This window comes from Girardinichthys multiradiatus, chromosome 11 (assembly GCF_021462225.1).
Source record: "Girardinichthys multiradiatus isolate DD_20200921_A chromosome 11, DD_fGirMul_XY1, whole genome shotgun sequence".
Classification (NCBI taxonomy): Eukaryota; Metazoa; Chordata; class Actinopteri; order Cyprinodontiformes; family Goodeidae; genus Girardinichthys; species Girardinichthys multiradiatus.
This window is the reverse complement of record NC_061804.1, coordinates 35,339,390-35,355,461: the sequence shown is the minus strand read 5'-3', so window position 1 is coordinate 35,355,461 and position 16,072 is coordinate 35,339,390. Positions and strand designations below refer to the sequence as shown.

Here is a 16,072-nt window from a genome sequence, read left to right as displayed (position 1 = left end):
ATTCAATCAGGTTTTATGTATATTTCTGTAATTTATTGCCAGACCAGCACTGTTTGTAACACTCAGGTTACATAAAGTGTGCCAAAACCTAGTGGTAATTTTTATTCAAGAAAAGAAAAATGTAGAATGAATCCTCTTTTGCAGTTAGATGTGCCTGTTTTTGCAAATGGTTTAGTGGTAAAGGCCTGTTGCTTGGAGAAAAACGGGTATACAAGCACATAGCCCTTTTTTTCTGATTATAGAGCTCAAATAAATACACTACATATTTGCATAAACTACATGTATTACTTTTACAATCTGAGATATTTTTCATTTTCATCTATACTTTTATCTTGTATTTTATCTCGAATCAGTTAAATGGGCTAGAAAGTTTTACTGTCTTTTACAGTCTGCAATATACAGGTCCTTTTCAAAATATTAGCATATTGTGATAAAGTTAATTATTTTCCATAATGTCATTATGAAAATTTAACATTCATATATTTTAGATTCATTGCACACTAACTGAAATATTTCAGGTCGTTTATTGTCTTAATACGGATGATTGTGGCATACAGCTCATGAAAACCCAAAATTCCTATCTCACAAAATTAGCATATTTCATCCGACCAATAAAAGAAAAGTGTTTTTAAGTGTGGCAGAAAACGCTGCACAACGAGAAGAGGTGACCCGACCCTGAGGAAGATTGTGGAGAAGGGCCGATTCCAGACCTTGGGGGACCTGCGGAAGCAGTGGACTGAGTCTGAAGTAGAAACATCCAGAGCCACCATGCACAGGCGTGTGCAGGAAATGGGCTACAGGTGCCGCATTCCCCAGGTCAAGCCACTTTTGAACCAGAAACAGCAGCAGAAGCGCCTGACCTGGGCTACAGAGAAGCAGCACTGGACTGTTGCTCAGTGGTCCAAAGTACTTTTTTCGGATGAAAGCAAATTCTGCATGTCACTCGGAAATTAAGGTGCCAGAGTCTGGAAGAAGACTGGGGAGAAGGAAATGCCAAAATGCCAGAAGTCCAGTGTCAAGTACCCACAGTCAGTGATGGTCTGGGGTGCCGTGTCAGCTGCTGGTGTTGGTCCACTGTGTTTTATCAAGGGCAGGGTCAATGCAGCTAGCTATCAGGAGATTTTGGAGCACTTCATGCTTCCATCTGCTGAAAAGCTTTATGGAGATGAAGATTTCATTTTTCAGCACGACCTGGCACCTGCTCACAGTGCCAAAACCACTGGTAAATGGTTTACTGACCATGGTATCACTGTGCTCAATTGGCCTGCCAACTCTCCTGACCTGAACCCCATAGAGAATCTGTGGGATATTGTGAAGAGAACGTTGAGAGACTCAAGACCCAACACTCTGGATGAGCTAAAGGCCGCTATCGAAGCATCCTGGGCCTCCATAAGACCTCAGCAGTGCCACAGGCTGATTGCCTCCATGCCACGCCGCATTGAAGCAGTCATTTCTGCAAAAGGATTCCCGACCAAGTATTGAGTGCATAACTGTACATGATTATTTGAAGGTTGACGTTTTTTGTATTAAAAACACTTTTCTTTTATTGGTCGGATAAAATATGCAAATTTAGTGAGATAGGAATTTTGGGTTTTCATGAGCTGTATGCCAAAATCATCCGTATTAAGACAATAAAAGACCTGAAATATTTCAGTTGGTGTGCAATGAATTTAAAATATATGAATGTTAAATTTTCATCATGACATTATGGAAAATAATTAACTTTATCACAATATGCTAATATTTTGAGAAGAACCTGTATATAGATTCAGAAACATTATTCTGAACAGGATGCATCCCTGAGAAGGTTAGATAACAATTTGTTAACTTTTGAGGAAAACCTGGATCTTAGCATGACCTTGAGTCTGCTGTGAGGAAATAATGGAAAATAACGGATGGAAGGAGGTATCCTTCCCATGGAAGGACACATTTGGAAAAAGTAATACAAACTTTATAGACAGTAGTGTTTTTTCCCCGTCTTTTTCCTATTGTTGCTTCATGAACACTGACCTTATCTGAAACAAGTGAGGTCATCAATGTTGTTGTGGTTTCTTTTGTGAGCTCCTAGATGAGTCATCAGTTCGCTCTTGAAGTGATTTAGCTATGCTGGCCACTCCAGGGAAGGTTTACCACTGTTCAAAGTTTTCGCCATTTGTGGATAATGGCTATCACTGTGACTCAATGGATCAGGAGCGTAATATGTTGTTTTTTTGAGCCTAAATAAACACAACAGGGGAAACCTAGTAAAACATCAGTGGTACTTATGCCTTGATACAGCAGCTTTCCCACAGATTTCCAGATCTTTCCCGTAAGTTAGAATAAAACTGTTACACAGATCGATGACTTTACCTGCTCTCTCTCTCTCGGCTGGCTGGTTTTCAGGGACCTTTTGGTTTGTCAAGCTGATTTGATTTTTATGGTGTTACAGTTCAAAGAGAATATGGCCCTACTTATGTCCGTTTATTATCTGTCTGCTTCATACATGTACATACAGTACAATATACTACGCATCCATTTGTTAAGCTGAACAGTAAGGTCTCCTATCTTGCTTGTACGTGTGTTGATTTTATCTGTGGCTTGTTGGAATTTCTGCCCATCTTAGTGTCTTCCCCTTTTCTCTGCAGTTGTGTGTCCCTTGACATGCATGAATGGAGGAGTATGCAGTTCCAGGAATCATTGTCTCTGCCCTCCTGGCTTCACCGGTCGGCTCTGTCAGTTTCCACTACAGCAAGCCCAGGCTGCACACGGCAACAGGCAGCCCGTGTACCCTGCTTCTCTAAAACCAGATGGCCAAAAGCTGGTGGAGCACACGGCCATGGGGCGCACCCAGATGACACACGCGGTTTTCCCTCTGCCCTTGTCACAAGTGGGGCACCACTCATCAGAAGGTAATTTTAACTTGCTTCTAGATATCTGAATTAAATTTGTTGTAGAAGGTCTTGCACTCTTTTATGTTTTGTGATATGACAACCACAACATTTCATCATATTGTACTGTGATTTAATAGTCCATAATTGCACATATTGTTTTAGAAATAAAATTCTGGAAGGTGTGCTCTTCAGTCAATTCTTTGTAAAACCACCTTTCACAACTCTGCCTCTGCCAGTTTTGGACTGAATGAATAGTCAGCTTTCAAGTCTTGCCACAGATTTTTGATAGTATTTTTCTCTGGACTTTCACTAGGCTATTCTAGGCCATTAAACACAGGTGGATTCTATTTGCTGTTTGGTGACATCTGAGGGTCATTGATATCACATGATTTTATTAAGGGGCATCAAAGTAAAGGGGACAGAATACAAATGTGACACTTTTTAGGTTTTTGTTTGTTAACGAAATTAAAACCATGCATCTTTTTCCTTCCACTTCACACTTAAGTCCAACTTTGTGGTGCTCAGTTCTATAGAAATATCTTTGAAGCACATGTGTAGTTGAGGTGTGACAAAAGGTGAAAAATTTTAAAAAATGCTTTTGAAACGCACTGCAAGTCTTATTTTTACACGGTCTGTGCCTTTTCTATTTTTTCAGTGCAGATCAACGTACGTGTTCACCACACGCCAGACACCTCGGTCATCATTCTGCCCCACGACCAAGCAGACTCCATACCTCCTCACAAAATGGTAACACGGCCCTACGCAGTGAGACACAAACCAAAGGGGCGCTGCTTTCAGGAGACCACGCCCAAACAGGCCGTGTGTATAAGAACCTATGTTGTGGTGGTCAGTATTAAATATAATCTGAGTGTCAGACCCAATGATGATGTTTTCTAATCGTTTCAGTGCAACAGCACGCCGCTTCCTGTCCTGACCAATCAAGAGGATTGCTGTGGCAGCGTGGGAAACTCATGGGGACAGAACAAGTGTTACCAGTGCCCCAAATTACCAAGTGAGTAAAGCTTGCTTCAAGACACTTTTTATTGTTCTCAATCCAGCTCTTGAGATGTCATAATCTCTTTTTTAACCTTATTACCGTATTTGAGTTCGGATCAAAATGGGAAAATTTTTATAAATGTATTCCAGTAGCATTATTCTTGGTAAATCTGGACGATTTTCTGTTCCTACTATAAAATAATCATTCATTGAGCCAAAAAATGACAGTATTATATAGCTTTCCATTAAAACAAAAACATTTTATTTTAAGCCAGGAACTATGAACTCAAAATTTAAGGACTGGTCAAATAGAGACCGGACTGTATTAGATAGATTCATAAAAGGGGGACAAATCCAACCTTTTCTAATCCTACAAAGATAATTTAAATCAGAAAACCATGATTTTTATATGTAGCTACAGGTCTGTGATTGCTATCTAAAAGAAGTAGGACCAGGAATATCAGGGGAAATTGATACATTTACAGAAATACAAGACAATGCATACAAGAATACAACTAGTAAACTGGAATCAAAACTCTATCAAGGATTGGTAGACAACAGGAAAACTTAAACCGTGTTCATAAAAGAAAAGTCAGAAATAAAATTGAACATGAAAATAACTGATGACATGTTCTACGATATTTGTGAAACACAACAGAGCACAACTACCTCCAAAATGTGGAAAATTTGTTGGAAAAACATAAGATTTTTTATTACACCAAAATGAAGGAAAATATCATTGTTTGTACAGCAGCTCTGTTGGAGATTGTGTGGAGCACAGAATGTAGACAATGCACATGTTTTTTGGCAATGTACAACGTTGACACTGTACTGGGATGACATTCATAAACGGCTAACAGATATATGATGATATGAGCTACCTAAAGCGTGTTCAGTAATCTATTTGGGGCGCCTATCAGAAGCCAACATTCAAACTAAGGATCCTTATTTGATTAAACTTCTGCCTCAAAGAAAGTTTAGAGACTCCCCCTCCTCCTTAAACTGAATGGACATAGTGGAGGACATTCACAAGATTGAGAAAGTGACATATACTACAAGATTACAACAATTGAAATGTGAGGATCTATGGAAGAAATGGACAATGCACAGAAAACGACTAAGCTGAGCTAATGAGAACATTATAATATCAAGGTATGATTGCACCTGACAAGTTCTGTAATTTTGATCTTGATTTGTTTTGTATATAAGGAAAATGAAATAAGTATTAAAAAAAATTCACATGGTGATAAAGAAACAGTAAAGTGCATATGGAGTTTAAACTAGACGTGTTTAGATCAATTACAACCAAAGCCAAAATATATCTGTTTGCTTAATACCAAGATAAGAAGAGAGAGAGATTTTCTTTCAGAAAATTATTTCTCAGGCTTTTGGGTTTTTCCTCCTTTTCCTTCAAACGTAACAATGGTCATTATGGCTAAACACTTACATTTTTGTTTCACTGAAAAATAGGACATATTCAATTCAAATTCAATTCAAAAATACTTTATTAATCCCAAAGGGAAATTAAATTATATTCAATATCTCCAAAAATTAAATACCTTGTACATTTGCAAAGTATATTTTGGCTTTTTTATGTAGCTTTTGTAGTAATGGCTTCTTCGCCACTGAGCGGCCTTTCAGGCCATGTTAGTACAAGACTTGTTTCACTGTGAATAATGACAGCATCTTACCAGCTGCAGCCAGCATTTACACAAGGTCTTTAGCTTTTTTCTGGGGTTGATTCACACCTTTCACACCAAAACCCTTTTCATCTCTGAGCCAGATAACCTGGTTGTATGGGAATAGTATGATGGCTGGACACTCCTTTGTTGCCTATGAATACTCACACCTGGATGAACAGGACCCAAGGAAGAACTAGACTCATAAAGTCATGAAAATATATAAAAACAAATCTCTCTTTCATAATTCAGTGATTCAGCAAAACTAATTATTTTTTATCCTAATCGTAAACAGAAAAACTTCAGTCAGCAAGACAAAAAGGTTATGTTTTTTTTAAATGTTTGTATGTGGTGCTCACTGGAAATATTGTAAGCTATAAACATGGGATAAGGTGTGGGTAATGTTAGGAATGAGAAAACAGAAGGAGTTATGGAAATCGCACACAGTTAGACAGAAACAAAGAAATGTGGGGAAAAAAGGCCTCTACTTCAGCTCATTCCTCTGCGCCTGCTCAGTGTAGGACTGTCATCACCCCACTGAGGATTAGATTTCAAGAAAATCTTGGCCGCTCACGTTTTCCACTCCGCCATTATTCCGTCTCTCAGTTCTGGCTCAGACAATGTGGCCTTTGACGAAAACCTGATACCGTGAGTCTGGTTGGGCTGAAGATGACTCGGCTCCTGCACAGAGTGCTGTCACTTTTGCTTCTCATGTACCCATTGTTGAGCTCCTCCTCCTTTTTTAAATAAAAATAGACATGAACCGGCCTTTTTTTCCAGTGTTTCTTTTGTCTGTTACCACAATGTGCAGTGTTCCCACAGCTTTGTAATAAAACTGCCTCACGTTTCACTCCAGTACAGAAAAAAGGTACTCGCGTTAAGAGTAAGAAGAAAAAGGAATTTTATGAGTTCAAATCTCATGAAACACTTAGTCTGTTGTACTACAACCCGACCTTCAACAAAGTCTTGATTTAAACTGCTATTTGGAAGGAACGAGATAACAGCAATGAAAAAATTTAGCTGGTGCAATCAGTTGGGCCACGACAGCAAGGATGTAGTTTTGGAAAATAAGTAACATGAGGTCAGAGGATGAATGTGGTAACAGTACATATAAAGACAACCACAGGCAGTTTTTCTACAAAATAAACCAAGAAAGTGCAATCTAAAAGTCACAAGGCGTATTTGTATTTATCTTCTCTGATGTGTTCCTTGTTGTTAACTATTGTTCTCTAACAAACCTCTGAGCCCTTTACAGTATTTATACCGGGTTTAAATTTTACAAAGGTCGAGTCTGTTTGCTAATTAGGTGACTTCTGAAGGCAATCAGTTGCACTAGGTTGTCCTTACTGGTTCAGAAAAAGAGGGACAACTACAAATATACCCGACCTTTTTTTTTTTTTTTTAAACACCATATACAGTACAGACCAAAAGTTTGGACACACCTTCTCATTCAAAGAGTTTTCTTTATTTTCATGACTATGAATATTGTAGCTTCACACTGAAGGCATCAAAACTATGAATTAACACATGTGGAATTATATACTGAACAAAAAAGTGTGAAACAACTGAAAATATGTCTTATATTTTAGGTTCTTCAAAGTAGCCACCTTTTGCTTTGATTACTGCTCCGCACACTCTTGGCATTCTGTTGATGAGCTTCAAGAGGTAGTCACCTGAAATGGTTTTCCAACAGTCTTGAAGGAGTTCCCAGAGATGCTTAACACTTGTTGGACCTTTTGCCTTCACTCTGTGTCCAGCTCACCCCAAACCATCTCGATTGGGTTCAGGTCCGGTGACTGTGGAGGCCAGGTCATCTGGCGCAGCACCCCATCACTCTCCTTCTTGGTCAAATAGCCCTTACACAGCCTGGAGGTGTGTTTGGGGTCATTGTCCTGTTAAAAAATAAACGATGGTCCAACTAAACGCAAACCGGATGGAATAGCATGCCGCTGTAAGATGCTGTGGTAGCCATGCTGGTTCAGTATGCCTTTAATTTTGAATAAATCCCCAAAAGTGTCACCAACAAAGCACCCCCACACCATCACACTTCCTCCTCCATGGTTCACGGTGGGAACCAGCCATGTAGAGTCCATCCGTTCACCTCTTCTGCGCCGCACAAAGACACGGTGGTTGGAACCAAAGATCTCAAACTTGGACTCATCACACGAAAGCACAGATTTCCACTGGTCTAATGTCCATTCCTTGTGTTCTTTAGCCCAAACAAGTCTCTTCTGCTTGTTGCCTGTCCTCAGCAGTGGTTTCCTAGCAGCTATTTTACCATGAAGGCCTGATTCACACAGTCTCCTCTTAACAGTTGTTCTAGAGATGTGTCTGCTGCTAGAACTCTGTGTGGCATTGACCTGTTCTCTAATCTGAGCTGCTGTTAACCTGCGATTTCTGAGGCTGGTGACTCAGATGAACTTATCGTCCGCAGCAGAGGTGACTCTTAGGCTTCCTTTCCTGGGGTGGTCCTCATGTGAGCCAGTTTCTTTGTAGGGCTTGATGGTTTTTGCGACTGCACTTGGCCACACTTTCAAAGTTTTCCCAATTGTTCAGACTGACTGACCTTCATTTCTTAAAGTAATGATGGCCACTCATTTTTCTTTACTTAGCTGCTTTTTTCTTGCCATAATACAAATTCTAACAGTCTATTCAGTAGGACTATCAGCTGTGTACTGTATCCACCTCCTGCACAACCCCATTTCAGGTGACTACCTCTTGAAGCTCATCAACAGAATGCCAAGAGTGTGTGGAGCAGTAATCAAAGCAAAAGGTGGCTACCTTGAAGAACCTAGAATATAAGACATATTTTCAGTTGTTTCACACTTTTTTGTTCAGTATATAATTCCACATGTGTTAATTCATAGTTTTGATGCCTTCAGTGTGAAGCTACAATATTCATAGTCATGAAAATAAAGAAAACTCTTTGCATGAGGAGGTGTGTCCAAAATTTTGGTCTGTACTGTATGTATAAAAGTTCAAGAGGAGTAAATACTTTTGCAAGGCAGCAAGAGCGTTTGCAACAGTGAAATGTGTGAGAAGTAGTTTGTGTGGCAAAGAGCATCATTTTTCACACAAGAGTGAGTAGATACCATAGTTTATCTTAAGATTTCCTGAATGTCTTACTGTGAAATCTTAGATGCTTGTTTTTAAATTTTCATAAGCCATAATCCAAAATAAAAAGAAAGAACTGATTGAAATATATAAGTCTGTGTGCATGTTTCACTTTTTAATTGGTTTATTAAAATAAATCAACCTTATGTTTATATTCTAATTAATTGAGATAAAACTATAACTAGAACAGTTTTAGGCTGGTTTAAATTTAGTTTTTTCTCTTGTATCTTCCTCCCTCAGATGCATCAGTCAAACACACCATTGTGGAAGATTACGGCTCTACCTGTCCACAAGGCTATAAACGATTCAACAGCACTCACTGTCAAGGTAACACCTCAAAAAATAATGAACTTTATTGTTTTTTGAGAGAGCCGCAAAAATCACTGTTACCTTTTTATTTTTGCGTCCCTCCTCCTGACCGTGAAGACATCAATGAGTGCACCATGCATGGAGTCTGTCAGAATGGAGAATGTCTTAACACACTAGGCAGTTTCAAGTGTTCCTGCAAATCCGGTTTTGTTTTGGAGAGGAATCGATGTGTTGGTGAGTCTGAATCCGATGTGGGCTTTTTTTTCCATTTCATATCTGCTAAACCTGCTGAGGCTTTCGCCTCTCAAGTAAGAATAATTACTCTATATGGGAGAGTTTTTCTTCCAAAACAAAAAAAAGCAAGGAGAACAGAGGTGAGAGTGCAGATTTTAGACAAAAAAAGAGTAAGGTGGACTGCAAAGTGCAGGATTTATACAGTAGCAGAATGTATTTATGCAAGAGGCATCAAATCTGACTGCAGAAAATGTTTTTTCAGGGAATGAGCGGAGCATATTTTTATGCATGCTAGACTTTTTTGAGTGTGAGAGCAGAATTTTATGGAAGAAAGGAGAAAATAAGTAATCCTGTTGTCAAATAAAAAAAATTATTTTCTCAGATTTACCAAATAATTATTCCCCCCTGTAACTTTCGACTTAAACCGTACCGCGTCCTGTCTTAGAGTCTCCACCAGAGCAGGCGCAGTGCTTCCTGATGGCATCTGACATCAGGGGCTGTGAGCACCCGCTGCCGCACCAAATCACCCAGGAGATGTGCTGCTGCACTGTGGGCAAAGCCTGGGGCCGCAAATGTGAGAGATGTCCTCGGGTGGGCACAGGTGAGTCAGGCCCCATCAACATATTGTGAAAAGTTTCCGTTCATCCAAAGTTAATGGTTAGTTCTCCACAAATTTTATGACTCATGTTACTTGGCAGCTTGTTAAAAAGGTCTTATGTATTTCTTATGTGTGTTGAATAATCTATTACATTTACTTTAGCCTAATAGGTTGCTGTGATTATTACAGGTCTTTTCACAGCTCATTGTAAGGAACCTTGTAGGTTCCTCTGTAATTTAAAAATAATTGCATATACCACCATGAATGTGCCTTTTTAACCATATGCACTCTTTTTTTCAAAAAATCAATTCTGGATTTCTTAAAACAATATGAATCAACACTACCAGTGTCATCAGTTTCCATCTAAGAAGTTTTTGTTGCCATTTTGAATATTGTCAGGTAAATTAATTCATTCTCAGGGCCAAAATGGCTTTGTGTTCAGATAAAATGTAGCATTTTGGTTTTGATTTCTCTGACATTTGGAGATATTGTCATGCAGATAAAGCCTTGCTGCACTGCCTCCAAATGCTGCTTTCACTTGTTTGTTTTCTCTTAAATCCAAAATAATAGATTCTTTGCCAAGAAAAATGTCAAAGTAGTCAAATAAGAATAACATCTTTGTGTCTTTCCTCATGCTGTTTAGTGCCCTTCAGTAAGATTTGCCCTGCTGGGAAAGGATACTTTCTCCAAAGTATAACAGAGACTGTGGCTTTGCCTCCCATCATCTTTCACCACAATCGTGAGTGTTTGAGTATGCACAAAGTCTCATACTGCTGCTCAGAGGCTTACATATAGTCACGATGGACCAGAGTCTTATGTGGATTTTGCTCGTCATGATTTATTTGAACTGTTCTTTTTCTTGGGTGAAATGATTTTACGTTACAGACATGTAACTTTCCAAGTTACACCTCAACCACGTGCTTTTTGAAGCCATAAACAAGGTTCTGGCATAGTTCTGGCTCTTTTCATGGTAGAATTGGTAAAGTTTATTTTATTGGCTACTTGTCGTACTCGTCGTCTTCCGCTTTATTTGGGACCGGGTCGCGGGGGCAGCAGACTCAGCAGAGACGCCCGGACGTCCCTCTCCCCAGACACCTCCTCCAGCTCCTCCGGGGGGAGCCCAAGGCGTTCCCAGGCCAGCCGAGAGACATAGTCCCTCCAGCGTGTCCTGGGCCGTCCCCTGGGCCTCCTTCCGGTGGGACGTGCCTGGAACACCTCCCGAGGAAGGCGTCCAGGAGGCATCCGGTATAGATGCCCAGGCCACCTCAACTGGCTCCTCTCGATGTGGAGGAGTAGCGGCTCTACTCCGAGCCCCTCCCGGATGGCCGAGCTCCTCACCCTATCTCTAAGGGAGTGCCCGGCCACCCTACGGAGGAAGCTCATTTCCACCGCTTGTATCCGGGATCTCGTTCTTGCGGTAATGACCCAAAGTTCATGGCCATAGGTGAGGGTAGGAATGTTGACCGACTGGTAAATCGAGAGCTTTGCTTTTCGGCTCAGCTCTCTCTTCACCACAACGGACCGGCACAGCGCCCCCGTTACTGTGTCGCACCGATCCGTCTGTCGATCTCCCGCTCCATTCTTCCCTCACCATGGCCTCGGACTTGGAGGAGCTGATCTTCATCCCAGCCACTTCACACTCGGCTGCGCACTGCCCCAGTGCAAGCTGTAGGTCTTGGCTAGAGGGGGCCAGCAGGACCACGTCATCTGCAAAAAGAAGAGACGAAATCCTCTGGTCCCCAAACCACACCCCGTCTGACCCTTGGCTGCGCTTAGAAATCCTGTCCATAAAAGTTATGAACAGGACCGGTGACAAAGGGCAGCCCTGCCGGAGTCCAACATGCACCGGGAACAGGTCCGACTTAGTGCCGGCAATGCGAACCAAACTCCTGCTCCGCTTGTACAGAGATTGGATGGCCCCTAGTAAAGGGCCCCCGATTCCATACTCCTGGAACACCCCCCACAGGGCATCACAAGGGACACAGTCAAATGCTTTCTCCAGGACCACAAAACACTGGTGGACCGGTTGGGCAAACTCCCATGAGCCCTCGAGTACCCTGTAGAGGGTATAGAGCTGGTCCAGTGTTCCACGGCCGGGAAGAAAACCACACTGCTCCTCCTGAAGCCGGGGTTTGACTATCGGTCGGACTCTCCTCTCCAATACCCTGGCGTAGGCCTAACCAGGGAGGCTGAGGAGTGTGATCCCCCTGTAGTTGGAACACACTCTCCGGTAGACCACCACCCCAGACTGCCAATCCAAAGGAATGTCCCCGTCCGCCACGCAATGTTGAAGAGGCGTGTCAACCATGACAGCCCCACAACATCCAAAGACTTGAGGTACTCAGGGCGGATCTCATCCAACCCCGAAGCCCTGGCACCGCGGAGCTTTTTAACCACCTCGGTGACTTCAGCCTGGGTGATGAAAGAGTCCAACCCCGAGTCCCCAGCCTCTGTTTCCACCAGGGAATGCGTGATGGCAGGATTGAGGAGATCCTCGAAGTATTCCTTCCACTGGCCAATAATGTCCCCAGTCGAGGTCAGCAGCTCCCCACCCGCACTGTAAACAGTGTTGGCAAATCACTGCTTCCCCCTCCTGAGGCGCCGGACGGTTTGCCAGAATCACTTTGGGGCCAATTGGTAGTCCTTCTCCATGGCCTCACCGAACTCCTCCCAGGTCCGAGTTTTTGCCTCTGCCACCGCCCGGGCCACGGCACGCTCGGCCCCACGGTACCCGTCAGCCGCCTCAGGAGTCCCACAAGCCAACCACAGCCGATAGGACTCCTTCTTCAGCTTGACAGTGTCCCTTACTGCCGGTGTCCATCACCGGGTTCGGGGATTGCCACCGCGACAGGCACCACAGACCTTACGGCTGCAGCTACGGGCAGCAGCATCGACAATAGATGCAGAGAACATGGTACACTCGGACTCTATCTCTCCAACATCCCTCTGAATCTGGTCAAAGCTCTCCCGGAGGTGAGAGTTGAATACATCCCTGGCCAAGGGGTCCGCCAGACGTTCCCAGCAGACCCTCACTATGCGCTTGGGCCTGCCAAGTCTGTCCGGCTTTCTCCTCCCCCAGCGGATCCAACTCACAACCAGGTGATGATCAGTGGACAGCTCAGCCCCTCTCTTCACCCGAGTGTCCAAAACATGCGGCCGAAGGTCTGATGATACGACAACAAAGTCGATCATTGACCTCCTGCCTAGGGTATCCTGGTGCCAAGTGCACTGATGGACATCCTTATGTTTTAACTTGGTGTTCATTATGGACAATCCGTGACTAGCACAGAAGTCCAATAACAAAACACCGCTCGGATTCAGATTGGGGAGGCCATTCCTCCCGATCACGCCTCTCCAGGTGTCACTGTCGTTTCCCACGTGGGCGTTGAAGTCCCCCAGCAGAATAATGGAGTCCCCAGGAGGGGCACTATCCAGCACCCCCGACAGGGACGCCAAGAAGGCCGGGTACTCCGCACTACCACTTGGCCCATAGGCTGAAATGATAGTCAGAGACCTCTCCCCAACCCGTAGGTGCAGGGATGCGACCCTCTCATCCACTGGGGTAAACCCCAACGCGAGACAGCTGAGCTGGGGGGCGACAAGCAAACCCACCCCAGCCCGCCGCTTCTCCCTGCGGGCCACTCCAGAGTAGAAGAGAGTCCAGCCCCTCTCGAGGAGATGGGTTCCAGAGCCCACGCTGTGCGTGGAGGCGAGCCTGACTATTTCTAGTCGATATCTCTCGACCTCCCGCACAAGCTCAGGCTCCTTCCCCCCCAGCGAGGTGACATTCCACGTCCCTAGAAGCAGCCTAAGCATCCGGGATCGGGCCGCCGAGGTCTCCACCTTCGTCCGCCGCCCAATCCTCTTTGCACTGGTCCCTCACGGTACCTCTGCAGGTGGTGGGCCCTCTGGGGATGGTCTCGCTTCTCTCGTTCGGGCTTGGCCCGGCCGGGTCCCGCGAGGAGCAACCCAGCCACCAGGCGCTCTCCGACAAGTCCTGACCCCAGGCCTGGCTCCAGGGTGGGACCCCGGCTCCGCCGTACTGGGCAACGTCACGTGCCTCGATTTTGTAGTCGTCATGAGGGGTTCTTGAACCGCTCTTTGTCTGACCCGTCACCTAGAGCCTGTTTGCCATGGGAGACCCTACCAGGGGCATTTAAGCCCCAGACAACATAGCCTCTAGGATCATTCGAGCACTCAAACCCCTCCACCACGTTAAGGTGGCAGTTCAAGGAGGGGTTTATTGGCTACTTTTCTGACAAATTCTAACCTTAACCTACAAATATTCAGTTAGGTTTAGATCAAAGCTTTCCAATGTCCAGTTAATGTTAATGTTAGCCTTCTTACCAGGTTTGATGTGTGTTTGGGATCATTGTCCTGTTTTAACACTTAACTGTGTCAAAATGTTAACCATCTGACCCAAACTGTTAAACCCAGCGAAAGGAAAATTGGTTAGAATGATCAAGAAAAGTTCAGAAACCATCATCAAGGCTCATGCCTGCCATTAACTGGAAACTACTAGAACACCGGTGTCACCATCCACAGTAAAGCGAGTTTTGAAAATCCATCAACTGAGATCCTGCCAACCAAAAAAAGACTCATCTGTTTCAAAATGAACATTTTTAAGCCTGATTGCCATTCCCATTTACCCACATGAACACATATGAATGCCTTCTGGAGACTATTTGTATGGCCAGACAACACAAAGATTGAACTATATGACCACAATGACAAGTCGGGTGTTTAAAGGTTTCAAGGTGTGGTTTTCAAATCCAATAACACTATGTCAACTGTCAACCATGGTGGTGGCAGCATTATGCTGTGGGGGCTGTTTAGCTGCCGGTGGTTTGGGTGCATATCACTAAAATGATGGAATAATAAGAAGGGTAATTTCCTGCACATTCTACAACTTCATCTCAAATCCACAGTCTTGGATACAAATGAGTGTTGAAACAGGACAATGTTCTTAAACACACATCAAAAGTGGTCTCAGAATTGATAGAACAGGCTAACAGGAAAGTTGTGACCTTAACGTTACTGAAAATGTGTGGAGTCTGCTTAAACATTAGGTCCCTGCAGGGAACCAACCTACTAAAATTTGCTCTTCAGCTTCTGATAAGAAGTGTGGTTAAGTATCCAGCTAGATTAATGCCTGAAATGTGTTGATTGAGACAAAGAAATGTGGTCAAGATTTATCTTGCTTGTTTGCCAAGGGGCTTTTAGCCAAATAACCCGTAGTTGGAGAACAAAAAAGCATTGAAGTTGTGTGTTGTATCATCATTGCACCCAGAAAGAAGCACAAGAGTATCATTAAAAGGCCAATGTGTATATGATATTCATGCCCATGATGAGCCTATTCTAACCCCTGACCAGCACTGTTATTATGTCCAACAACTCTGCTTTGTGAATCTTTCATACTGGTGTTGTATGTTCAAAGTTTTAACGCCACTCTACCGCTTTGCCTTTCAGTACCAGTTGTGACGGTAAGATGTTATTTCTATTTGTAGATATAACTTTTCTTTTTTGCTGGCATGACATTTTTTTTTCCCCTTCTATAATTAGGAGAAGCCTCCAGAGCCGACCACCGTGCAGCAGCCTTCCATCAGCACAACCCGGCCACGAGTACCTGGTAAGAATATTAAACACACTGTAACGTGAATCTCTTGAGTTACTAAATGTACTATAGCTGACACAATGAGGGGAATGTTTCTTTCTTGCTGCTAACTGACAGATGAGTACAAAGAAATGTTGCCCTTGTTGAATGCAAAGACCAAAGATCAACATGTCATAGTTGCTCGTTCATTTCTCCTCTGTTGGATCCACAGTTGTTAAACCCACTCCTCCGACAATCGTCCGAATCCCCCCTGGCAATGACCCCCTCGAAATAGAGACTAAAGATATACGTGAGTTTAACACAAATTCAGTATAAGAGTCGCTTTTGTTACTTATAAGCTGGTTCATGTTTCATGCACCAGAAAGCCAGGAAATCCAGCGCTCCACAAACCTACCTCGAGTTAGAGAGGGTAACCACGGCGAGTTTCATCTCCGTCTCTCACAAATGACATGTTGACTTTCTGCGTGCAGTAAATACCATTAATGATAACCTGTGTGGTTATTACTTCATGTTTCCAACACTTACTTTTAACGCAAAGCTAATTGTTCTGCATGCCTTTTGTAGGATAGTTAACTGATGCTTTTGGGCCCTGCATGTTGTGTTGCATCAAACGTGAAGCATGAACCAGCCTTAAGGCAATGTTCACACTCATTCTGTT

At 43.3% G+C, this 16,072-nt stretch overlaps 1 protein-coding gene across 5 annotated transcripts in view; it reads left to right on the top strand.

The window, feature by feature from the left end:
• The window catches only part of ltbp3 (latent transforming growth factor beta binding protein 3), a 74,212-nt gene that overhangs the window by 24,130 nt on the left and 34,010 nt on the right, over positions 1 to 16,072 (top strand). For 4 of the 5 annotated variants that reach the window (XM_047379368.1, XM_047379365.1, XM_047379366.1 and 1 more), the window contains exons 2-11: positions 2,625 to 2,888; positions 3,526 to 3,689; positions 3,777 to 3,882; positions 8,900 to 8,986; positions 9,086 to 9,202; positions 9,648 to 9,803; positions 10,444 to 10,539; positions 15,270 to 15,283; positions 15,363 to 15,429; positions 15,626 to 15,703. In XM_047379368.1, the coding sequence (XP_047235324.1) occupies positions 2,625 to 2,888; positions 3,526 to 3,689; positions 3,777 to 3,882; positions 8,900 to 8,986; positions 9,086 to 9,202; positions 9,648 to 9,803; positions 10,444 to 10,539; positions 15,270 to 15,283; positions 15,363 to 15,429; positions 15,626 to 15,703 (1,149 nt within the window). The remainder of the gene's footprint in view (positions 1 to 2,624; positions 2,889 to 3,525; positions 3,690 to 3,776; positions 3,883 to 8,899; positions 8,987 to 9,085; positions 9,203 to 9,647; positions 9,804 to 10,443; positions 10,540 to 15,269; positions 15,284 to 15,362; positions 15,430 to 15,625; positions 15,704 to 16,072) is intronic. The other variant, XM_047379369.1, reaches the window with a different exon arrangement.